At 29.9% G+C, this 20,552-nt stretch overlaps 1 protein-coding gene across 1 annotated transcript; it reads left to right on the forward strand.

Annotated features, from left to right (window-relative positions):
- The first annotated feature begins 13,062 nt into the window (after positions 1-13,062).
- Positions 13,063-16,725, forward strand: LOC126707194 (putative pectinesterase 11). The gene is made up of 5 exons (XM_050406790.1): positions 13,063-13,578; positions 13,680-13,839; positions 15,229-15,417; positions 15,537-15,772; positions 16,394-16,725. The coding sequence occupies exons 1-5, from the start codon at positions 13,325-13,327 to the stop codon at positions 16,593-16,595; spliced, it is 1,041 nt and encodes a 346-aa protein (XP_050262747.1). The 5' UTR covers positions 13,063-13,324; the 3' UTR covers positions 16,596-16,725.
- Positions 16,726-20,552: the final 3,827 nt, after the last annotated feature.

Below are 20,552 nucleotides of genomic sequence, written 5' to 3' on the forward strand. Positions count from 1 at the left end.
TTCCTCAAGTCACAAAGCTGTAGGGCTTGGATATCCAGGCTGAAGCCTTTTCTTATCTGAGTTTCCCTAAAGTCCGGTTTGGACCAACGCCCCGTGACCAAACGCTAGCTTTTCAAGCCCACTCTCTACAAATCTTATTGTGAGGATCCTTCACGTGCGAGCCCAACGTCATTGTTGGGCCGTTTGAGAATCGTGTCCCTACACATATATTAAAAAAAAATCATACACCTTTATTAGAGTTATAAGAAAGAACAAAAATCTTTTATGTGTAATTGTTCTCTTTATTGGTAGTTATTGTTATATTTTTTTTAAAATTTTTTTTTCCTTATCATCTTATGTTATTCAATATTTAAATTTAGTCACATCTCCCACATCATTAAATTATTTATATTTTCTCTCCTTTTTTATTTTAAAAAATTAAACATGGAATATTTTATTTAAATTCAAATAAATAAAATTATCCTTAAAAATTATATATATATATATATATATATTTTTTTTTTACATTTACACTTTGTCCAACCTTTATCATTCCTTTTATCTTTTCATCTCCCGCCTACCTTCTACCTTAATATCACTCTTCATATCCCCGCATCTTCCACATCATTAAATTATTTATATTTTCTCTCATTTTTATTTTAAAAAATTAAAAATTAAAAATTTTACTTAAATTTAATAAATAAAAGTGTCCACATAAAGTGGACTAATGCTAGGGATACACTCATTCTCAAATCCAATACATCAAGGGAAAATTGTAATACAAAACAAATGCCAATTGGGAACCACTAAATTAAAATAATAATAATGAGGATATCAAACCAAATATAACACAAAGAAACTAATAGTTATGGGTATACTAACTTAAGGGTAGCAAGGTTCTTAAAAAAAAAAAAAAAACTTAAGGGTAGCAAAATTAAATGTAAAAAAAAAAAAAAAAAAATCTACAATGCATATTTAATGCAATAAAATAAATATCAAATTTTGGAAAACAATAGGTTGCCAATGGAGAGAGAGAGAGAGATGGATGGTAAAGAAAAAAATAATCAAAGTAATAAAGAGTAGATAATGGAAAAAAAAAATCAAATGTCAATTAGTAACTGTTAATTGGAAAACAAAGAGGTTGTAAGGAGAAGTAAAGAAATAAAATAAATATGACCATACAGATAACATTAAAAACTTTACAGTGCAATAAAATCAACCGTTACATTCACTTAAAATATTAAATCACTAATCAATAATTAAACATAATCATAGTAAATTAGTAATACATTTAAACTTAAAACTAATCAAACTCTAATCATGAAAACCATATTTCCATTCATAACTAAAAGGAGATCTTCTCCTGTAATAATATACATTACATAAAAAATAAAGTTAGAAAATTTTAAAATTCCTTTTTTAAAATTTCATTTAACCTTATATATATATATATATAATCTTCATACACAATTACTATTAAAAATCTAATGAATGATGCTACATCTCATACATTACATAAAAAATAAAGTTAGAAAATTTTAAAATTCCTTTTTTAAAATTTCATTTAACCTTATATATATATATATATATATATAATCTTCATACACAATTACTATTAAAAATCTAATGAATGATGCTACATCTCATTTAACACTACTGTTATGCAATATATCAACCAGTAAATATATGATGATAGTAAGAAACGTTACAAATGAGATTATAAAAAAAAAAAAAAAAGGTGATAAAACTAATTAGCTACTATCATTATGAAGTCTATGATTTTACACATCTAAAGAAGTGAAATATATAGTGTTTATTTAAGGTTATGTAAAGATTCACATTAAAAAAATGTATATGTAAATGTTTAAAAAAAATGTATATTCTATAAATAAATAAAAAGTTATATATAAGGTTTTTATTAACTTAAAATAAAATGAAAAATCAAATAATAATAATAATAATAATAGGGGTAATTACATTCCTCTTCTTTAAGATTTGAAGAAATAACACTTCACCCCAAATTTAAAGGGAAATAAAAATTTCACCATTTACATTTGTTTGACCAAACTTTGTTAAATTAATATTAAAATATTATGTACTAACCTGTGCTTAAGTGTAAGTTTCCAAAATTATCCTCAATTTTAGAATTAAAATCTCTTATTTTAAAATTTTAAATTAAAGTGTATTTCAAAATATTAAGTAGTGACTTTTGCTTTTTTTTTTTTTTTCCCGTTTCTTTTTCCAATGAGTTATGTAGAGATTTGTCGTTTCAAATGTTTTGGTACTTTATAAATTTTATATTTTAATTCTAAATTTATGAGTAATGTTTTTACTAACCATGGTTAAATATTTACAAACAAATTTAAAATATTATGTTATTAATATAAACAAAAGGGGAGAGTGTTATTTCTTATTACCCCAAATATATTTAATGAGATTACCCTAGAAAATTATCCCGCGCAATGTGCGGGTCTGCGACTAGTTATAATAAAACAAAAGATATATTTTAGGAAATATCTTACTCATATAATTATATTTCCCAAAAAAATTTTAAAAATAATTTTAAGATCCAATTAGTCCAAAATGAACCAAAATGACCAAAACGGACCAAATTTTCGGTTTATTTGGTCCATTTTGGTACACTTCAGTCCTTTCGGTCCAATTTGACCAAAGTGGACTGAATAGGACTAAATTTGACTGAATAGATTGAATTGGATAGAACATAGAAATGAACCAAAATTGATCAAATTGGACCAAATGGACTAAAGTGTACCAAAATGGACCAAATAAACCGAAATTCTACACTGATGTGACTTAAAAGAAGTGATTACGCTTAAACTTTTATATATATTTTTGATATATATATAGCTATGCGTTTTATTTTATTTTTTTTGTAGCAAATTGCTTATTGTCTGTACTTTGTAGCTCTTTTTATTTTTTTTTATTTTAGATACAAATACAATAGTATTTCAATATATATTTAAGCTAACTGAAATCCATAAAAACCAAATATTTTTTCAATAGCTTATTTACATAAATTTTATCAAAAGTTATGTTAAATGTGTTTCAAAATGCTAAGAGCTAGATTATTATTGTTATTTAAAAAAAAAAAAAAAAAAAAAACCCGAAAAGGGAGGCGATGGTTAGGATTAGGTTTGCTTTCTGTTGTATATACATATAGCCATGATGATCTACCATAATTACAAGAATACCCTCACGACGGTCTGGACTCCAACAAAAGCCCATTCTTGGTGACACCTGATTAGAGAATAGAAATCATGGTAAGCCCAATAATCCATTGGTAGGCCCATCCCAGAGTACGCAGTTAGAGAACGATTGCATTTAGAAGACTGAGAGTGTGGCCCAAAATTTTTTTTTTTTTGGTTAAAAGGAAAATGCATTAATAAGAACTAAGAAGCCACAGTGGCCAGAGTAGCGGTAGTAAGTCTACCATAATACATGCCATTAGCATCTGCAGTTACATAGGATTCAATTTCTACAGATGGCGGAAAATCAAAAATTACAAAATCTTCCTGCCCTCTTCTCGTCAAGGCATCCGCACATCTATTCGCTTCTCTGAATGTGTGGCCCAAAATTTGATAACATCACCCTTAAATTTTCAGTTTAATCAATTAATTAACCTTCGAACATTTTTTTTAATTTATTAATTTAACCCATATTTTCAATTCGATCAATAACTTTGCACATTATATTCTGCCACACTTTAGTCCATGCATGCCACCTTGGGTTCTGTTTTAAGTCAATCTCCCTAGTTGTATCACTTATTTTATTTTCTATTTTCGTAGTTCACTTAAACTTCTGCAATTCATTTAAAGACTAAAATACTAATATCAGCTAAGGGGAAAAAAATTGCATAAAGAAAGATAATACTACAAATCATTAAATTAAGCAATTAAAAATAATATTATTACATTTTGTCATCTATATTTTTTAATAAATTCAAATTTAAAATATATATTCTCAATTCAAGCCCGTCTTTTTCCCTTTCTGCAAAGTGGTTGCAGATCTTGGCATAGTTTTGTCTTTCTCAATTCTACTTTCTATTGTAATACCAAACAAGTCCATAATCTTTTAACAAATATGGGTGATGTGCCTTAAATATACTTTTATAATAAAATTAATTTCATTAATATGCACATAATATAAATTTTCAATAGATATGAATCATATAATAGGATTTGAATGTATGGCATCCGTAATATGATGATATTAGAATCCAAATTTCTTATTTAACAATTAGAAACTTAATTTATCAATTGAGTTAATTAAAACACACATATATATATATATATATAAAATAATAATATAATATAATATAATTAACTTCATTAAAATTCAACAAAAGATTCCTATCAAAAAAAAAAAAAAAAAAAGAAGATCTTTTTATAATTCAATAGTTCAACAGAAAATCTTAGACAAAAGAACTCCTAAACCCCCTCATCCTAACAAAAAAAGGGCAAGACTTCAATGTTCAATCCAATGCACTAAAGGATATGCAAAAAGTATGATAGCAGATTTCTATTTTGCATGGGAAGGGATAAGAGATCAATATATAATTAATCATGGATATGTTTCATATTGCGTCCTTTTTATAATTTTTTTGTCCCACTTTTTGTAACACCCATAACTTTATTACTAATTTATTTCATATATATAAATTAAAGAGGAGGCCCACAAATAAATGTATTTAATTGATTTGGGCCTAAGATATTAATATCAGTAATTATTATGGTATAAAAGGCCCAAGTGAGATGGCATAAGTAAATATATGGGGTTTGATAATTTTTAAAAACCCTAGCCTTTTACCTCTTAAGCTATACATACATACATACATACATATATATATATATATATATATATATTTATATATAAGAGGTTTCCTTTTGTTTTAACCACAACACACAATTGAGCCTTTTCTTTTCTTCTCTACCGCTATGCATGAGAATTTCAGGTATGGTTTTGTTTTGTTGTAATATTAGAACCCCATGCTTATAGGAAAACATGGGTCTGTGCATCTATTATTTTGGTACTTAGTAGAATAATTGGCGTTGGGTTTTATGAATCTAAACCTATCACCATATTAATGTAAAAGCTGACCAATGATTGTTACAATATTAAAATAGGCATGGTACTTAGCCGTATGGCCCTCCATAGGCTTTAAGATTGATTGGATAAAAATAGTACCTGATAGAGTAATAGGCTTGGACTTTCTCAATTTAAGTTTGTCACCATGCAAATGGGAAAAAGTTTGCTTTATGGTTGATATGTATCTTCCTCATCATCTTTCTAGTGACATCTGTATTCATCTCTAATTCATTGTGGTAGGCAGCAATGCTTTTCAAGCCAATAATATCTGTGGGGTCGTGGGCCCAGATCATACAATTGGGCTTTGGGCCAAGGGTCCTAGCCGAGGATAAGGGGCCGTCTGAGGATGGGTAAGTATAGTCAAGGAAACCCATGCTAGTGGATAAGGAAGACAATATTGAATATAATGGCCTAGGAGTTTGTGCCGAGGATGAATTTGTCCTCGGCTAGTCAAGGCCGAGGTCCGTAAAGGATGCCTGCCATCTAGAGGTGCGATCCATGAAATTCTAGAAATATGGATAAGCCTTGTAGGAACAAAAGACAGAGAAGAATCCCAAAATATCTTGGGAAAAGCTGCTGTCACCGCATTGAATGCACCCCAGCTAGCTCCTTGGCCGCATTAATGAGGAAGTGACCACTACACAGTATTATTGCAGCCTTACAACCACCCCAGAAGACTTCTAGAGGGGGCTGACGGGACAAGTATCGGGAGAAACCATCATCTATCCATGTGTAGGGTAGAGATGAAGGAAAATATGTAGTATAAATAAGAGTAGAGACCCTAGAGATGAAGAGGGAGAAAGGAGAAGAGAAAGCACTGTAGCAATCTCAAGAACTCCTGGAACCATTCTCATTCAATATTTACTAGAACAAAACTCCTCGGATTGGGCCAAGAACAAACTTTCTTTGGTAAACTCAGTTCATCTCTGTTTGATTGTCATGAACACCATATTAACTGTTATCCATGCACTAAAGCCTAGCTCTTTGACCCACTCTCTACAAATTTATTGTACTGGGCTCACTGGTCCAAGATCCCATACACCTTGGGCTTAGGTTGCACGACGTGTCCCTACAATATCTTTTTAGCCACTGTATTGCAGGAATAAGAAATTGTATACTATCTAAGTTCACAATTTGTCATCCATGCACCTGCCATTGTTCAAAAACTTGTCCATCTTTATCATTATGTTTTTAATGGGCTATTGGATTGATCAATTAAGATTATAATATGTGGCTTCTAAGAATTGTAGTAGTCTATATGATGGCTAGACAAGTAATGAAATACTAGAGTTCTAAAGAGTTGTAGTACTATCATGCCAATTAATAGATAGTGAAAATATGTGAAACAGAACAATTGGATCAAAGCTGAAAGTGAACTGGACAGTTAAGTAACCAAATGGAAAATTTTGGAAATATCGGTGTTGTCTAGGATTATATTGTTTAAGTATGAATATAAATTTTAGTGGGAAATTTGTGTATTGATGGACCTATTTTTTGTGTTGCTAGGTTTTAATTCTACTTATTTATTGTGACTCAAGGGTGATTGATTTCATTTTTGCAAATAAGAGGCAAGTGGTATTTACTAATTTGGGGGGTTTTACCAAAACAGTTTTGATTATCAAACTATTCTTATAACAAATAAATATGTTGAAATTCTATAAATATATTGATATTCTATAAATGTTTGATGTGCACATTGTATGGAAACGTTGACTATTTGTTATATGAAAAACTTGTGGGATAGCCTAAACTTATTTAGACTTGTATGTGTGGATAAATCTTTGTATTTTTGAGTATTATGACTGGATTATTTGTTGTGAGCATCTTGAATTTGCTTTGAATCCTATGGCAAATCGTGTTTAAAAGCTTTGTGTTGTATTTAGTCCTTGGTAAGGACAATCACATTGTAACTAGTCCTTACCAAGGGACGATCCTAAAAAAAGGGGACAATGCACAATTGGTAGCTCCTTAGCAAGGGAGTATACTATTAAGGATCCGAAAAGGGAGCTCCTTAGCAATTAATAGATAGTGAAATACTAGAGTTCTAAGAATTGTAGTAGTCTATATGATGGCTAGACATGTAATGAAATACTAGAGTTCTATAGAGTTGTAGTACTATCATGCCAATTAATAGATAGTGAAAATATGTGAAACAGAACAATTGGATCGAAGTTGAAAGTGAACTGGATAGTTAAGTAACCAAATGGAAAATTTTGGAAATATCAGTGTTGTCCAAGATTATATTGTTTAAGTATTTAAACAGATTTTAGTGGGAAATTTGTGTATTGATGGACCTATTTTTTGTGTTGCTAGGTCCTAATTCTACTAATTTATTGTGACTCAAGGGTGGTTGATTTCATTTTTGCAAATAAGAGGAAAGTGGTATTTACTAATTTGGGGGTTTTCCCAAAACAGTTTTGATTATCAAACTATTCTTATAACAAAGAAATATGTTGAATTCTATAAATATATTGATATCCTATAAATGTTTGATGTGCACATTGTATGAAAACGTTGACTATTTGTTATATGAAAAACTTATGGGGCAACCTAAACTTATTTAAACTTGTATGTGTGTGGATAAATTTTTGTATTTTTGAGTATTATGACTGGGTTATTTGTTGTGAGCATCTTAAATTTTCTTTGAATCCTATGGCAAATCGTGTTTAAAAGCTCAGTGTTGTATTAGTCTTTAACAAGGGCAATCACATTGTAGCTAGTTTTTAGTAAGGGACAGTCTCAGAAAAGGGGGACAGTGCACAATTGGTAGCTCCTTAGCAAGGGAATATACCATTAAGGATCCGAAAAGGGAGCTCCTTAGTAAGGAAGTGCATCTTTAGGTTCCACAAGAGCCATCCTTAAGAAAGGGGATGAAAAGGGGTTTCCAGTCCCGAAAAGGGGGTTCCAGTCCCAAAAAGGGAACAACGCAATCCTGTCAACGAGGCATAAACGTTGATCACGAGAAAAGTCTAGGAAATTGTTTATATGATGGTGTTAGTATATTATGATGGCTCACAATATAATGATATTTTTATATGAAATATTTGATGTTAAAATATAGCTAGTTTTGCAAGTTATAACTTTGTTGTATAGAATATTCATTTAAAATGTTTGTTCTCACACCCCAATCTTTAAAAAAAAAAATATATTTTTGAGTATTTTTGGAATATTCATTTAAAAAAAAAATATTTGAAAAGTTGTAATTTGTGGAGTATAAGGTAAAATACAAGAAGTGGGAAGAAAGATTTGTATATTGTATAGGTAAGAGACGTAAATTGCGGTGGAATACGGTAAAATTAAGCAAAAGAAAACTTATTTTCTTGATTTCTTCACCTAAGTCTTCTCTAGTGCTTTTGCTCTCAAAAAAGAAAAAAAAGAAAAAAAAAAAAGACTTTTCTAGTGCTGTACCAAGTATCAACTAGCAAGAAATAAACTAAGTACATCTAAAAGGTCGTCTCAAAAGATTTAAAAAATGTAGGTGGTTCCTGAATTATTCTTTAGTAGTCTTCGATTCCAAAAGTCAATCTAATAAATCTGAATTATATTTTTTCATGATTTAGGTGCCATGATTCATGCTTCTTAAGCTTACAATTTGCACCCAAAAAAGAAGAAGTTCTAAGGGGTTCAATAAGTTGTATCTTGGGTAGAAAATAAATTTTGCGGTCTACATGATTAATATAAAGATAAAGTACTATAAGTTTATTTAAGGTTGGGCTGTTTGCTATGGTGGTGTGGGCTTTGTGGAAGAGAAGAAATGAGTTGAGGTTGGGCAAGAGCTGTGACAAGTATCAACTAGCAAAAAATAAACTAAGTACATCTAAAAGGTCGTACCAAGTATCAACTAGCAAGAAATAAACTAAGTACATCTAAAAGGTCGTCTCAAAAGATTAAAAAAATGTAGGTGGTTCCTGAATTATTCTTATTTTCGTCCTGAATTTTGTTCCTACCCGACCCGGGCTAGAAAATTCCAAAAAAAAAAAAAAGCAAAAAATTCAAAAAATTAAAAAACATCATTCCGCCAATATTTCTATACAAATTGGGCTGAGATAGGTCGGGAAAGGGAGAAAAAAAATTTTGTCCCAAATTCCATTCCTACCCAACTCGGGCTAGAAAATTCCAAAAAAAAATAGCAAAAAAATTCAAAAAATTAAAAAACATCATTCCAGTGATATTTCTATCCAAATTGGGCTGAGATAGTCTGAGAAAGAGAGAAAAAAATTTTTGTCCCGAATTCCATTCCTACTCGACCTGGGCTAGAAAATTCCAAAAAAAATAGCAAAAAAAATTTTAAAAATTAAAAAACATCATTCCGGCAATATTTCTATCCAAACCGGGCTGAGATAGGCCGAGAAAGGAAGAAAAAAAAAAATCTTTTCGAATTCCGTTCCTATCCGACCCCGGCTAGAAAATTCCCAAAAAAAATTGCAAAAAAATTCAAAAAATTAAAAAACATCATTCATGCAATATTTCTATCCAAACCGGGCTGAGATAGGCCGAGAAAGAGAAAAAAAAAATTTCGTCTTCAATTCCAAAAGTCAATCTAATAAATCTGAATTATTTTTTTCATGATTTAGGTGCCATGATTCATGCTTCTTAAGCTTACAATCTGCACCCAAAAAAAAAAAAAGAAGAAGAAGTTCTAAGGGGTTCAATAAGTTGTATCTTGGGTAGAAAATAAATTTTGCGGTCTACATGATTAATATAAAGATAAAGTACTATAAGTTTATTTGGAATATTGTTTCTTAATACAATGAACATATTAAGGTTGGGTTGTTTGCTATGATGGTGTGGGCTCTGTGGAAGAGTAGAAATGAGTTAAGGTTGGGCAAGAGCTGTGACAAGTATCAACTAGCAAGAAATAAACTAAGTACATCTAAAAGGTCGTACCAAGTATCAACTAGCAAGAAATAAACTAAGTACATCTAAAAGGTCGTCTCAAAAGATTAAAAAAATGTAGGTGGTTCCTGAATTATTCTTTAGTAGTCTTCGGTTCCAAAAGTCAATCTAATAAATTTGAATTATTTTTTTTCATGATTTAGGTGTCATGATTCATGCTTCTTAAGCTTACAATCTGCACCCAAAAAAAGAAGAAGTTCTAAGGGGTTCAATAAGTTGTATCTTGGGTAGAAAATAAATTTTGCGGTCTACATGATTAATATAAAGATAAAGTACTATAAGTTTATTTGGCATATTGTTTCTTAATACAATGAACATATTAAGGTTGGGCTGTTTGCTATGGTGGTGTGGGCTTTGTGGAAGAGAAGAAATGAGTTAAGGTTGGGCAAGAGCTGTGACACTCTCGCACAACTCATGCAACGAGCTCGCAGCAGATTGCAAGACTTCTCGCTACATAATACCTCCACGGTTTTACTTGTGGGGAGACCTCCAACTCAATGGCAGCCACTAGAGCACCTGCAATACAAAATTAATTTCGATGGGGCACTCTTCAAGGCAGAGAATTATGCTAGAATTAGGGTGATAATCTGCAACAGTGAGGGGCAGGTTATGGTGTCTTTGTCACTGTGAATCCCCTTACCCACTACAGCTATAGAAGTGGAGGCTTTGGTAGCAAGACGTGCAATGGAGTTGGCACTTGAAATAGGTCTCAATAAGGGAGTTTTAGAGGGTGACTCACAGATTCTTATAAATGCTTTAACCCCAAACTCTCATACTCTCTCACAATCTGGTCATATTGTAAACGATATACGGTATTTAGCCTCTCATTTCTTGCGAGACGAGCAATTTCCTTTTCTTCTTTACAGGTCTGGATGGAAGATGTACCACCAGAAATTACAGATGTACTTCAGGCTAATTTTCACAACCATAGTTAATAAAGCTTTTGGTGTTGATTCTAAATATAAATATATATATATATATATATATATTAATTATTGTTGTTGAGATTAAATTTTAGAAATCGTCTTTTGTTTTTAAATTTAATAAACATATTAATTATTGTTGTTAAGTGAACTTTAATTATTACTTCTTAGAATACTTTTATTTATCCATTAGTTTATGTCTACACTCTTTTACAATATTTTATTTAATAATTCAACTCAACTTTGATTACGATTGGTTTTTTAAATTGTATTAAGAAATTTTTGTTACGCTAACATTTGCTTTTGTTTTCACTCAGTCACTCCCATGCCCCTTGTCTAATTTGTTTTTTTTAGAATCATCCTATGTTTAATTGTCTTTTAATGTAACATTTGCTATCCACTGACTGAATGACCCATGCCCCTAGTCCTCACTCAACAAATATATATATATACACACACACATATACATATATATATATATATATATATATTATTTATTTATTTATTTCAAGCCAAAATTGATTTTTTTTTTAACTATTTGTTCTAAGCGAGTTAATGTTGTGCAAAAGATGAAGCAAAAGAGGAAGAATCTAATATAAATAAACAATTAAAAAAAATACAATAAAAAAAGAGTAAACTTGTTTGTGTATAAAAAAAAGAGAGTAAATCTCATATATATATATATATATATGACTTTAAAAAGGTGTACTTCTTACACCAGGTATAATTTGAACCTATACATATATATATATATATATATATAATTGTAAATATCTTTAATTGTACCCATGCATATGCACGAGATTATACACTAGTATAATTAAAGTCAAAACTTGGAGAAAATTCAATTAGATTCTAAATTAAAATTCAACTGTGGGCTAATTTTGTGTCACGTGTCCACTTAAGTTTTTAAATTTTCTTTCTCAAAAAAAAATTTAATCTTTGTGCCAAGTGAGTTAATGAATGCAAAATATTAAGAGCCTAATATTAATGAACTATGAAAAAAAAAAAAATTCAATCACATCTACTCAATAAAAATCACCACACAACAAAAATCACCACATATTCCGTCCTATTAAAAATTAGAAAAAAAAATCATAAGTAATATTAAATTTAGGGAAGAATTTAAAGTATGACTAATGATGTTTACTTTTCTTAAAATAATTTGACTACCTATTTATATTTTTATAATAAAAATATTTATTTAATTTTAAATGCATCAATGTGTATGCATGGGTTATACGCTAGTAACAAATTAAAAGCACATTCAGATTTAATCACTCCACTCACATATTTTGTCAAAATTATAATTAAACTCATATGTTTGGTTAAAAGTATAAATTAATTGAGAAGTGTTTTGCCCACTATTATTTATTTAAAAATTCAACTCAACTTTGATAACTATATATTGGTCTTTATAATTGTATTAAGAAATTTTATTTTTATTTTATGTTAACTTTTGCTTTTGTCTTCCCCCAATCACTCCCCTATCCCATGCCTCTTGTCCTTTTTTTTTTCTTTTTTTTTTTTAAATCACTCTCTGTCTAATTGGTTAATTATCTTTTAGTATCAACATTTAATACCCACTGATTGAATGACCCATGCCCTTGGTCCTCATTCAAAAAATAACAAATTAATAGCATATTCAAATTCAGTCACTCTACTCACATATTTGGTCAAAAGTATAAATTAATTGAGAATTATTATGTTCACTACATTTTCATAACACCTATACAACAAATCGTAAGTGGTAAGTTGAAACTGATTCTAATTTGAGACTACATTGAAATTTTTTTTTCCCAACAGTAACTGCAAAGTAACAACCTGTCACTTATGATTTGTTGTGAAAGTATTGTGAATATATTGTGAACATACACCATTTCTCTAATTAATTATAACCTTATTTGTAAAAATATATTTTTAAGAGGTCATATACAAGCTTATATAAGTTGGGCTTAAAAAAAAATTAAGATTAGATTTTCAAATCTTTATTTTAGGGGTCAATTTTTTTTTTTTTTTTTTTTTTTTTTTTTTAAATTATACAATATGGTTTTTGTCAAACTTGGAGCATTTCTTTAGTGCAAATTTAAAATTAAAAAAAAAAAAAAAATTATTCTAGTGGTTTTTGTCAAACTTAGAGCATTTCTTGTTTGGGAAACTTCATCATAGGCAAAACACATTAACTCTTACATGAAGATCGTGATCTTTGAACTTCAACTATATAAAAATCGGACATGCATGGCTGGCCACCAATGTGTTGGCCTTCACTTTGGGATGGCCATACAATAAGGCCACAACCATTATCGACTTGTGTGTCCCGATAATATCATTGCTAAGTTCTCTCACTAAAACCATAGTTTAATAAAACATTTTATACTTTGCACCCCCATCGAGACGAAAAAAAGTAATCACACGCGCACATGGGTGCCATGGCAATGAAGATTTACAATGGTTATGAGATTGCAGTCTTGGTTGCAATAGTTTTTTTAGGTTCTTTCATGGAAAATTCAGCTACCACCACAGGCACCAATACCACGGACATGTCAACAGCAATTCTCATAAGTGTGGATCAATCGGGCAATGGAGATTTTAAGAAGATACAAGATGCTATTGATGCAGTTCCATCTGAAAACTCAGAATTGTATTTCATTTGGATTAAGCCAGGGACATACAGGTCTGTGTGTTTGTGTGGCTGTACTATTTTCATGATGATTAATTGGTTTGTATCTACGTTTAACTGGACTCTTATTATCTTATGCATGTATGGTTAAGCAGGGAAAAACTTCAAGTGCCTGCGGATAAACCCTTCATAACATTGAGTGGCACACTGGCCTCTAACACCACCATAACATGGGGTGACACTGGGGAGATAATTCAATCTGCAACTCTTTCTGTATTCGCTTCTGACTTTGTTGCACGATATCTCACAATTCAGGTATGTGGCTGACCTCACGTCTACAATATCTTTAGTGCAATAACCATCTTATGTATCTGATGTATACAACATCATTTTCAAAAGATGTAAGTGATCTCACGATTGTACGTGAAGTCACAGACCTATGTACTATGAGAGGAATATTGTATATATTAGATGCATGATTACATACCTTATTATCATAGGCATACAGTACAGTTTTGTGCATGACTTCTTGATTTTATAGGGAACATCTAAATGATTAGTGTGGTATGTGAGTCCCCTACTCCCCTTCCATGTACGAAACCTTCGCAACCTGCCCAAGAAATATAGCTTTCATACATGAGCATGGAAGTTATTTATCAATTAAAAAACTCAACTATCATCTTCAATTATAAATTACAACATCAAATAAATTCAAGTCATATACTTGCACTGGATATCTCATTCAAATTAATTTCTCCAAAATGGATTTGAAATGAATCTCTTCTGCATATTTTACTTTTTGTATTTTGTAGTGTTATTGTCTTAAAAGTTTAAACTATTGGGATATGATAAGTTTTATCATTTAATTATCAAAACTTTGATGCCATGTTAAATTACTGATTGTTCCAAAAGTTTAAACTATTGGGATATGGTAAATTTAATCATTTAACCAATACTTCTAACATGTAGGTATATGTATCTCCAATTTCATGCATAATTAATGGTTGGCTTCATTTTGAGGCCCCCACCACCCCAACTCCTAAGTGAACTTAATATATTACTAGTTGTCTAAAAAATTTAAGCAGTTAGAAAAATGTGAATTTAATCATTTAATCTTAATTCTAACATTTCATTTCACATGTGGATCTAACTCTCCCTTAATAAGTAGAGTCAATGCATGAGATTCTTTAACTTTTTAGACGAGAGATAGAGTAGAGATAGGATTTGAACTTAGGACTACATGTTATGATACTTTGATAAATTACTGATTATTTCAAAAAATTAAACTATTTTTAAATAATAAATATAATCATTTAACCATTATTAATTTTAACAAAAATTAATTACATTCAAACTCTACTGGAGTATCCTAATTTGCCTTAGTTTACATTTGGATTTAAGGATTTAAAATCTAGATTTGAGCCTAAAGAATTTATTCCAACAAAAATGCTTTATGAATTTGTGAATTTGAACTAAGATCTTACACTTCAATCATTATAAATTTCCATATGAATTTCGTCAATAGAAATTTTTTGGAGTTAATTTTGTACTTTATTCAATTCATTTAAACTAAAAATTTGATCCAAATTCTTGTTTTCAAAAAATTTCATCCAAATGAACAGCCAATTCTATGGAACTTTATATTTATTTTGCATTCTAATTAGTAGTTTTGAATTTTTATTATGTATTTTTTTTTCTATATAGAATACGTTTGGGACATCAGGCAGAGCTGTTGCCCTTAGAGTAGAGGGAGACAGAGCTGCTTTCTATAGTTGCTATATTCTTTCGTATCAAGATACTCTCCTGGATGATACTGGTAGACACTATTACAGCAACTGCTATATAGAAGGAGGCACTGATTTCATTTGTGGAAATGCTGCTTCCCTCTTTGAAGTGAGTATATCCCTTTAACTCACAAAGAAATTAAACAACATTACATATAACTCATATAATATTTTGAATTTGCTACGTACATGGAGACCTTGATGTAGATTTTGTGTCCATGCATGCAGCAATGCCATCTTCATTCTCTCTCAACTGTAGGTGGAGCTATAACTGCTCAACATAGGAATTCATCATCAGAGGACACTGGCTATACCTTCTTGAATTGTACGATCACTGGTGTAGGAACTGCTCTCCTTGGAAGACCATGGGGTCCTTACTCTAGGGTGGTCTTTGCACTAACTTACATGTCCAGTGCGGTAGTGCCACAGGGCTGGGATGACTGGGGAGATCTAAGCAAGCAGAGGTATATGATAATTCCAATTCATAGTTGAGCTTATGTAACATTAAATAATTCATCTTCTTTCTTTCAAAAATTTAGCTACTACGAAATGGTAAATTTAATTATGTAACTATCTTTCAATGTACACACTCCATATACATCGGACACTAGTTTGAACATTACGAGTGTGAGATAATCATTACTTTTATTTTAACTAATCCATCTCATGTGAACTCAAACTCTCCCTTAATAAGTGTAAGTGAAGTCTAATAGAAAATGCTGAATTTAATCATTTAATTATTATTGTAACACTTCCTTTCCCACATGGGCTCAGACTACCATTTAACTAGTATAAGTGAAATCCAGCACACAAATTTTTTAACCTTTTCAATGGGAGGTAGTGTGAAAACATGGTTTGAACTCAAAATATGGTTGAAATTTAGAATCACAACCACTTACTCTAATATCATAATTAATAAACTATTGCTTCTACCAAAAAATTTAGTTATTAAGAAATGATAAATTTAATAATTAACCATTATTCTATCACCACAATTTATTTATTTATTTATTTATGTAACAATCTTGTTGTTAGCCAGGATTCTATTTCTAACACGTTTCACATTATTTTTTTGGGTACCACAGCACTGTGTACTATGGTGAGTACCAGTGTTATGGTCCAGGAGCCAATAGAACTAAGAGGGTTGGATGGTCAAAGAGCCTATCAAACCAAGAGGCTACACCCTTCTTGACAAAGGACATTATTGGAGGGCAAGATTGGCTTAGACCTTCACCAACTCACTTCATCAGGAGAGGCTCTACCAATGTCACAGTGAATGTTCCTTGAAATAATTGAAATAACTAGTATACCACAATACATATCATAATAAGTAAGAGTTCGAATTTGGTAAGGATGATATGTAAAACTTATATTTTACGTCATATAATAAGAGATTGTCACATCAGTTTTTTTTTTTTTTTTTTTTTTAAAAAAAAACTTAATACATTCTACCACACGTAATAACATCTGAATAAACTTATAGTTAAGTTGGATTTTTAAATAGGTATTAGAATTGATTGAATGTGATTGTGCCTATTCTTTAATATGTAATATGATAATGTTGTATGTTGAGATTAGAGAGGTAAAACTTGGGTATTACATCACATCTATATATATCTAAAAGCTGAAGCGTATCATTTCCAACATTCTCTCTCTTATTTTTAACTCTCTTTTTTTCTTATTAATTTCCCAACTTATTGCTATACTTTCTCCAACTTTTCATTTTCTTCTACTTTTTCATCTCCCCAAAACTATCTACCTTAATATCACTTTTTCTCTATTCTTTTATCTTACTTTATTTTTGGCTTTTCTTTAATTCCCCTTCTCTTACTATAAATTACAATTTTCTCTCATTTTATACATAGTTTTCCCACACAAAGTGTTATATCTCTCTCTTTCTCTCTCTCTCAAAATTTTTGTTTTTCATTTTTTTTTTTTTTTTGCATCTCTACTTTAGGTTGACAAACTTTTGTATTATTTGGAACTTTACTTTGGGTTGATGTGATTAAGTTGTGTTTTTAATTTGTAATCTTTTTTCTTCTCTTTGATTTCATAGATGTTATCCTATTACATTATAAATATATTATATAAGAATATAATGTTATTTTATTACGAAACATAACATGACTTGGGTAATTTAGTATTTATTACTATATATTTTTATTTTACTTTTTTTCATCTCATATTATTTTCTATAATTTTCTTATTATTCTCTCTTGAAAAAGTGATTATTTTTCTTGATTTTTTTATTCTTTCTTGCGACTCTAATTTATATTGATGAATCATTGTAATTTTTAAAACTTTATTTTGGATCCATATGTTTTGGTGTTGTATTTTTTAGTTCCCCGTTACAAGTAGTATCTCTCTCTCTCTCTCTCTTATAGTTTCGGTTTAATTTTTGTTTGAGTTAATACTTGGATTATTTTGGAAGTAAGAATTAATTTGAGTTTATATCAAAACACAATCTTGACTATGCTAATTACAGATTGACATTCGGTCCATTTTGGTCAGTTTCGGACAACTTCATTTGTTCAGTCTGGTTCGGTCTATTTTAGTCCACTTTGGTAATTTTGGTCCAATTTGGTCTACTTCGGTCCACTTTAGTTCAATTAGGTCCATACGGTCTACTTCAGTCAATTCAGTGTGATTCGGTCTATTTCATCTATTCAGTCCATTTGGATCACTTCACTCAATTTTGGTCCATTCGGTCTACTCTAGTCCTGTTCGGTTCATTTCGATCCATTTCGTCCAATATGGTCCATTCAGTCCACTTCAGTTTATTCGGTCCATCTAGTCTATTTCTAATCACTTCAGTCCAATTTGGTGTACCTACTTAAGAATGGGAAAATATAAGTTTGGGTTGAAAGTATTACCAAATATTTGAGTAATATCAATTGTAATTATATAATAAGTTTTGGTTATCATAATAAGCTCTTCAAGAGAATGAGAATTTGATTAATAACTTTGAAATTTAAAATTTTAATTGTAACAAATGAAACTAGGAAAATATATTGCATAATAATAATAATAATAGTTAGAAGAATGTGGACCATTTCAAAAAAGAATAATATCAATCAAAAACATTAAAAAAATGATTAAATTATATATTTGTAAAAATGGAATGGTGGAAATTACTTTTTGAAATTGTTTAATTTTTAGGGAGAACAAACTATGTACAATAAAATTTAGAGAATAATTTATACATATTCAATACAAGTTTGTTATGAGTTTTGATTATCATATTCAATACAAATTTATTTAAACAAAAATTATACATATATTTTTTATATTATTTTTTGCTTGAAGGTATAATCAACCTCATGCAATTCATTTAAAAGTAATGACTTTAGAAAAAATGAGTAACTACCTTAAAGATTAGATTTGTATATTCATAACCTTCATATTTAGAAAGAATTTCACTTAAATTTAATCAGACTGAAGTTGTAACATCCCATCCTAATTGTATAATTAATTTTATGGATTTATATACTTAGTATTATCTTAATTACTTTAAGTGCATAAGGTTTTGATATTTTGATGTTATAAAAGATTAGGCTCTATTTTTAATGATATAGAAAGAAGTTTTTAAAAGGTAAGGGTACATATGCATAACTATTTTATTCATTGGGCCTTTCTAGAATATAAGGTTATGGAGGGGTGGTAAGTGTAAATTCTGAAAATGTATATGGGTGAGTCATCCACACTGTTACCCTTATCAAGACACATGCCCCACCCAAAACATTCTCCCTAATGGCTTTTGTCCAGTGGCCAATTCCACTGGACACAAGCCTCTCCCCCTAATCTTTTCTTTGCTACACCGAATTCCATTTCTTTTGTTTCTATGTTCTTATTTCTTCTTTCTTTGTTCTCACCAACAGCCCTCCATCTCTCACTGAAACCATAGATATCTCTCTCTCTAAGAAGAAATCAAACTCTTACTAAAGTTTTAGCTTCAATTGTGGGTAAGTAAATAAGATTATTTTTTGTTCTAGGTAATTTTAATGGTGCATGGTTTGCTTTAGTTTCCATTCCATATTCTCTATTTTGATTGTTAGAAGCTGGAATTTGTGGTTTTGTGTTAGCAAGTTGAAAAATTGAAGATATTATGGTCAATTGAATGCCTATTAATGTATTATAACATGTATAGTATAGGTATAAAAATACCCACACGAAATGAAGGCCATTTGCAATTGTTGGATATTTTTATAAAAAATATCATATTTATTCTAACACTCATTTATGTGAATTGAGAAAATCAATTATCCGTTAATGTCAGATACGTTGATTGCGAAAATTTGAAATTCAAATATAATTCAAAATTTGAATAGCTATTGTCAATGGTTTTAGTTAGGCAAATTCCTGAAAATTAATGTGATTTTTAATACCATATATGATAGCTTTTAGTATACTTTCCTTTATAAACTTTTGTTTTAAAACGTTTCTTTTAATATATTTAATAGTAATGTTATAGATGGAAAGTATCAGAAAATTATACAATTATATATTTATATAATTTATCGTTGATGGTTTATAGCATTACAACTTGCTTTCCATTCTTGGTTGTAATTATTGTGTGTAGTCAAAGTTGCAAAGGAAAGTATTGATTGATATCTAAAAGTTAGCCAATTTAGGGCTGTTATTTTGTTTTCAATAGCATTATGACAATAAAAGACAACTTGATTTTGGCTATTAACTTAATTACCTCAACGTATATACATTAGCAAAAACTTTTGAATGATTGATATAACATATATAAAGAAACCTTTTGATCATATATTGAGTTGAACAATTTTATGAGCATTTAAAGTTAGCCAACGTTTTTATTCTTTGGCTAGGGACAAGCTACATGTCTAGCTCTATATATATGGAAAGAAATAAAAGTTTCTAATACACATTATTTTTTAAATTAAAAAGCTATAGACTTTCAAAAAACAATTTTTTATTATTATCCTAAACACTTACCATCTATTGCTTCTTACTATTCACAAAAATATTTTATCTTTTACTAAAATTTTTGGGAAAAGAAAGTACTATAGAGAGCTTATATCCTACGAGCAGTATAGGCTTGCAAGGATAATTAGCAAAGGTGGCTGGGCTGTTGTATCCTAGGGACAACGTGCAGAAATATTTTGTCTAACTACATCGGACTTACCGTAGACAACACGATTTGTCTCAAGACAGTAACTTGGTCCATGCCTCATCTCTACCACCTCTTTTGGTAAAATCAAATTGTGTAATTTCTAA

The sequence above is a fragment of the Quercus robur genome, chromosome 11, assembly GCF_932294415.1.
Source record: "Quercus robur chromosome 11, dhQueRobu3.1, whole genome shotgun sequence".
Taxonomy (NCBI): domain Eukaryota; kingdom Viridiplantae; phylum Streptophyta; class Magnoliopsida; order Fagales; family Fagaceae; genus Quercus; species Quercus robur.

Bases quoted from the DNA above. Each gene is read 5' to 3' on its own strand.
- LOC126707194 (XM_050406790.1), top strand. From the start codon at position 13,325: ATGGGTGCCATGGCAATGAAGATTTACAATGGTTATGAGATTGCAGTC. The intron at 15,418-15,536 runs GTGAGTATATCC...CCATGCATGCAG, and splicing joins ATGCTGCTTCCCTCTTTGAA to CAATGCCATCTTCATTCTCT. The intron at 15,773-16,393 runs GTATATGATAAT...TGGGTACCACAG, and splicing joins GGAGATCTAAGCAAGCAGAG to CACTGTGTACTATGGTGAGT.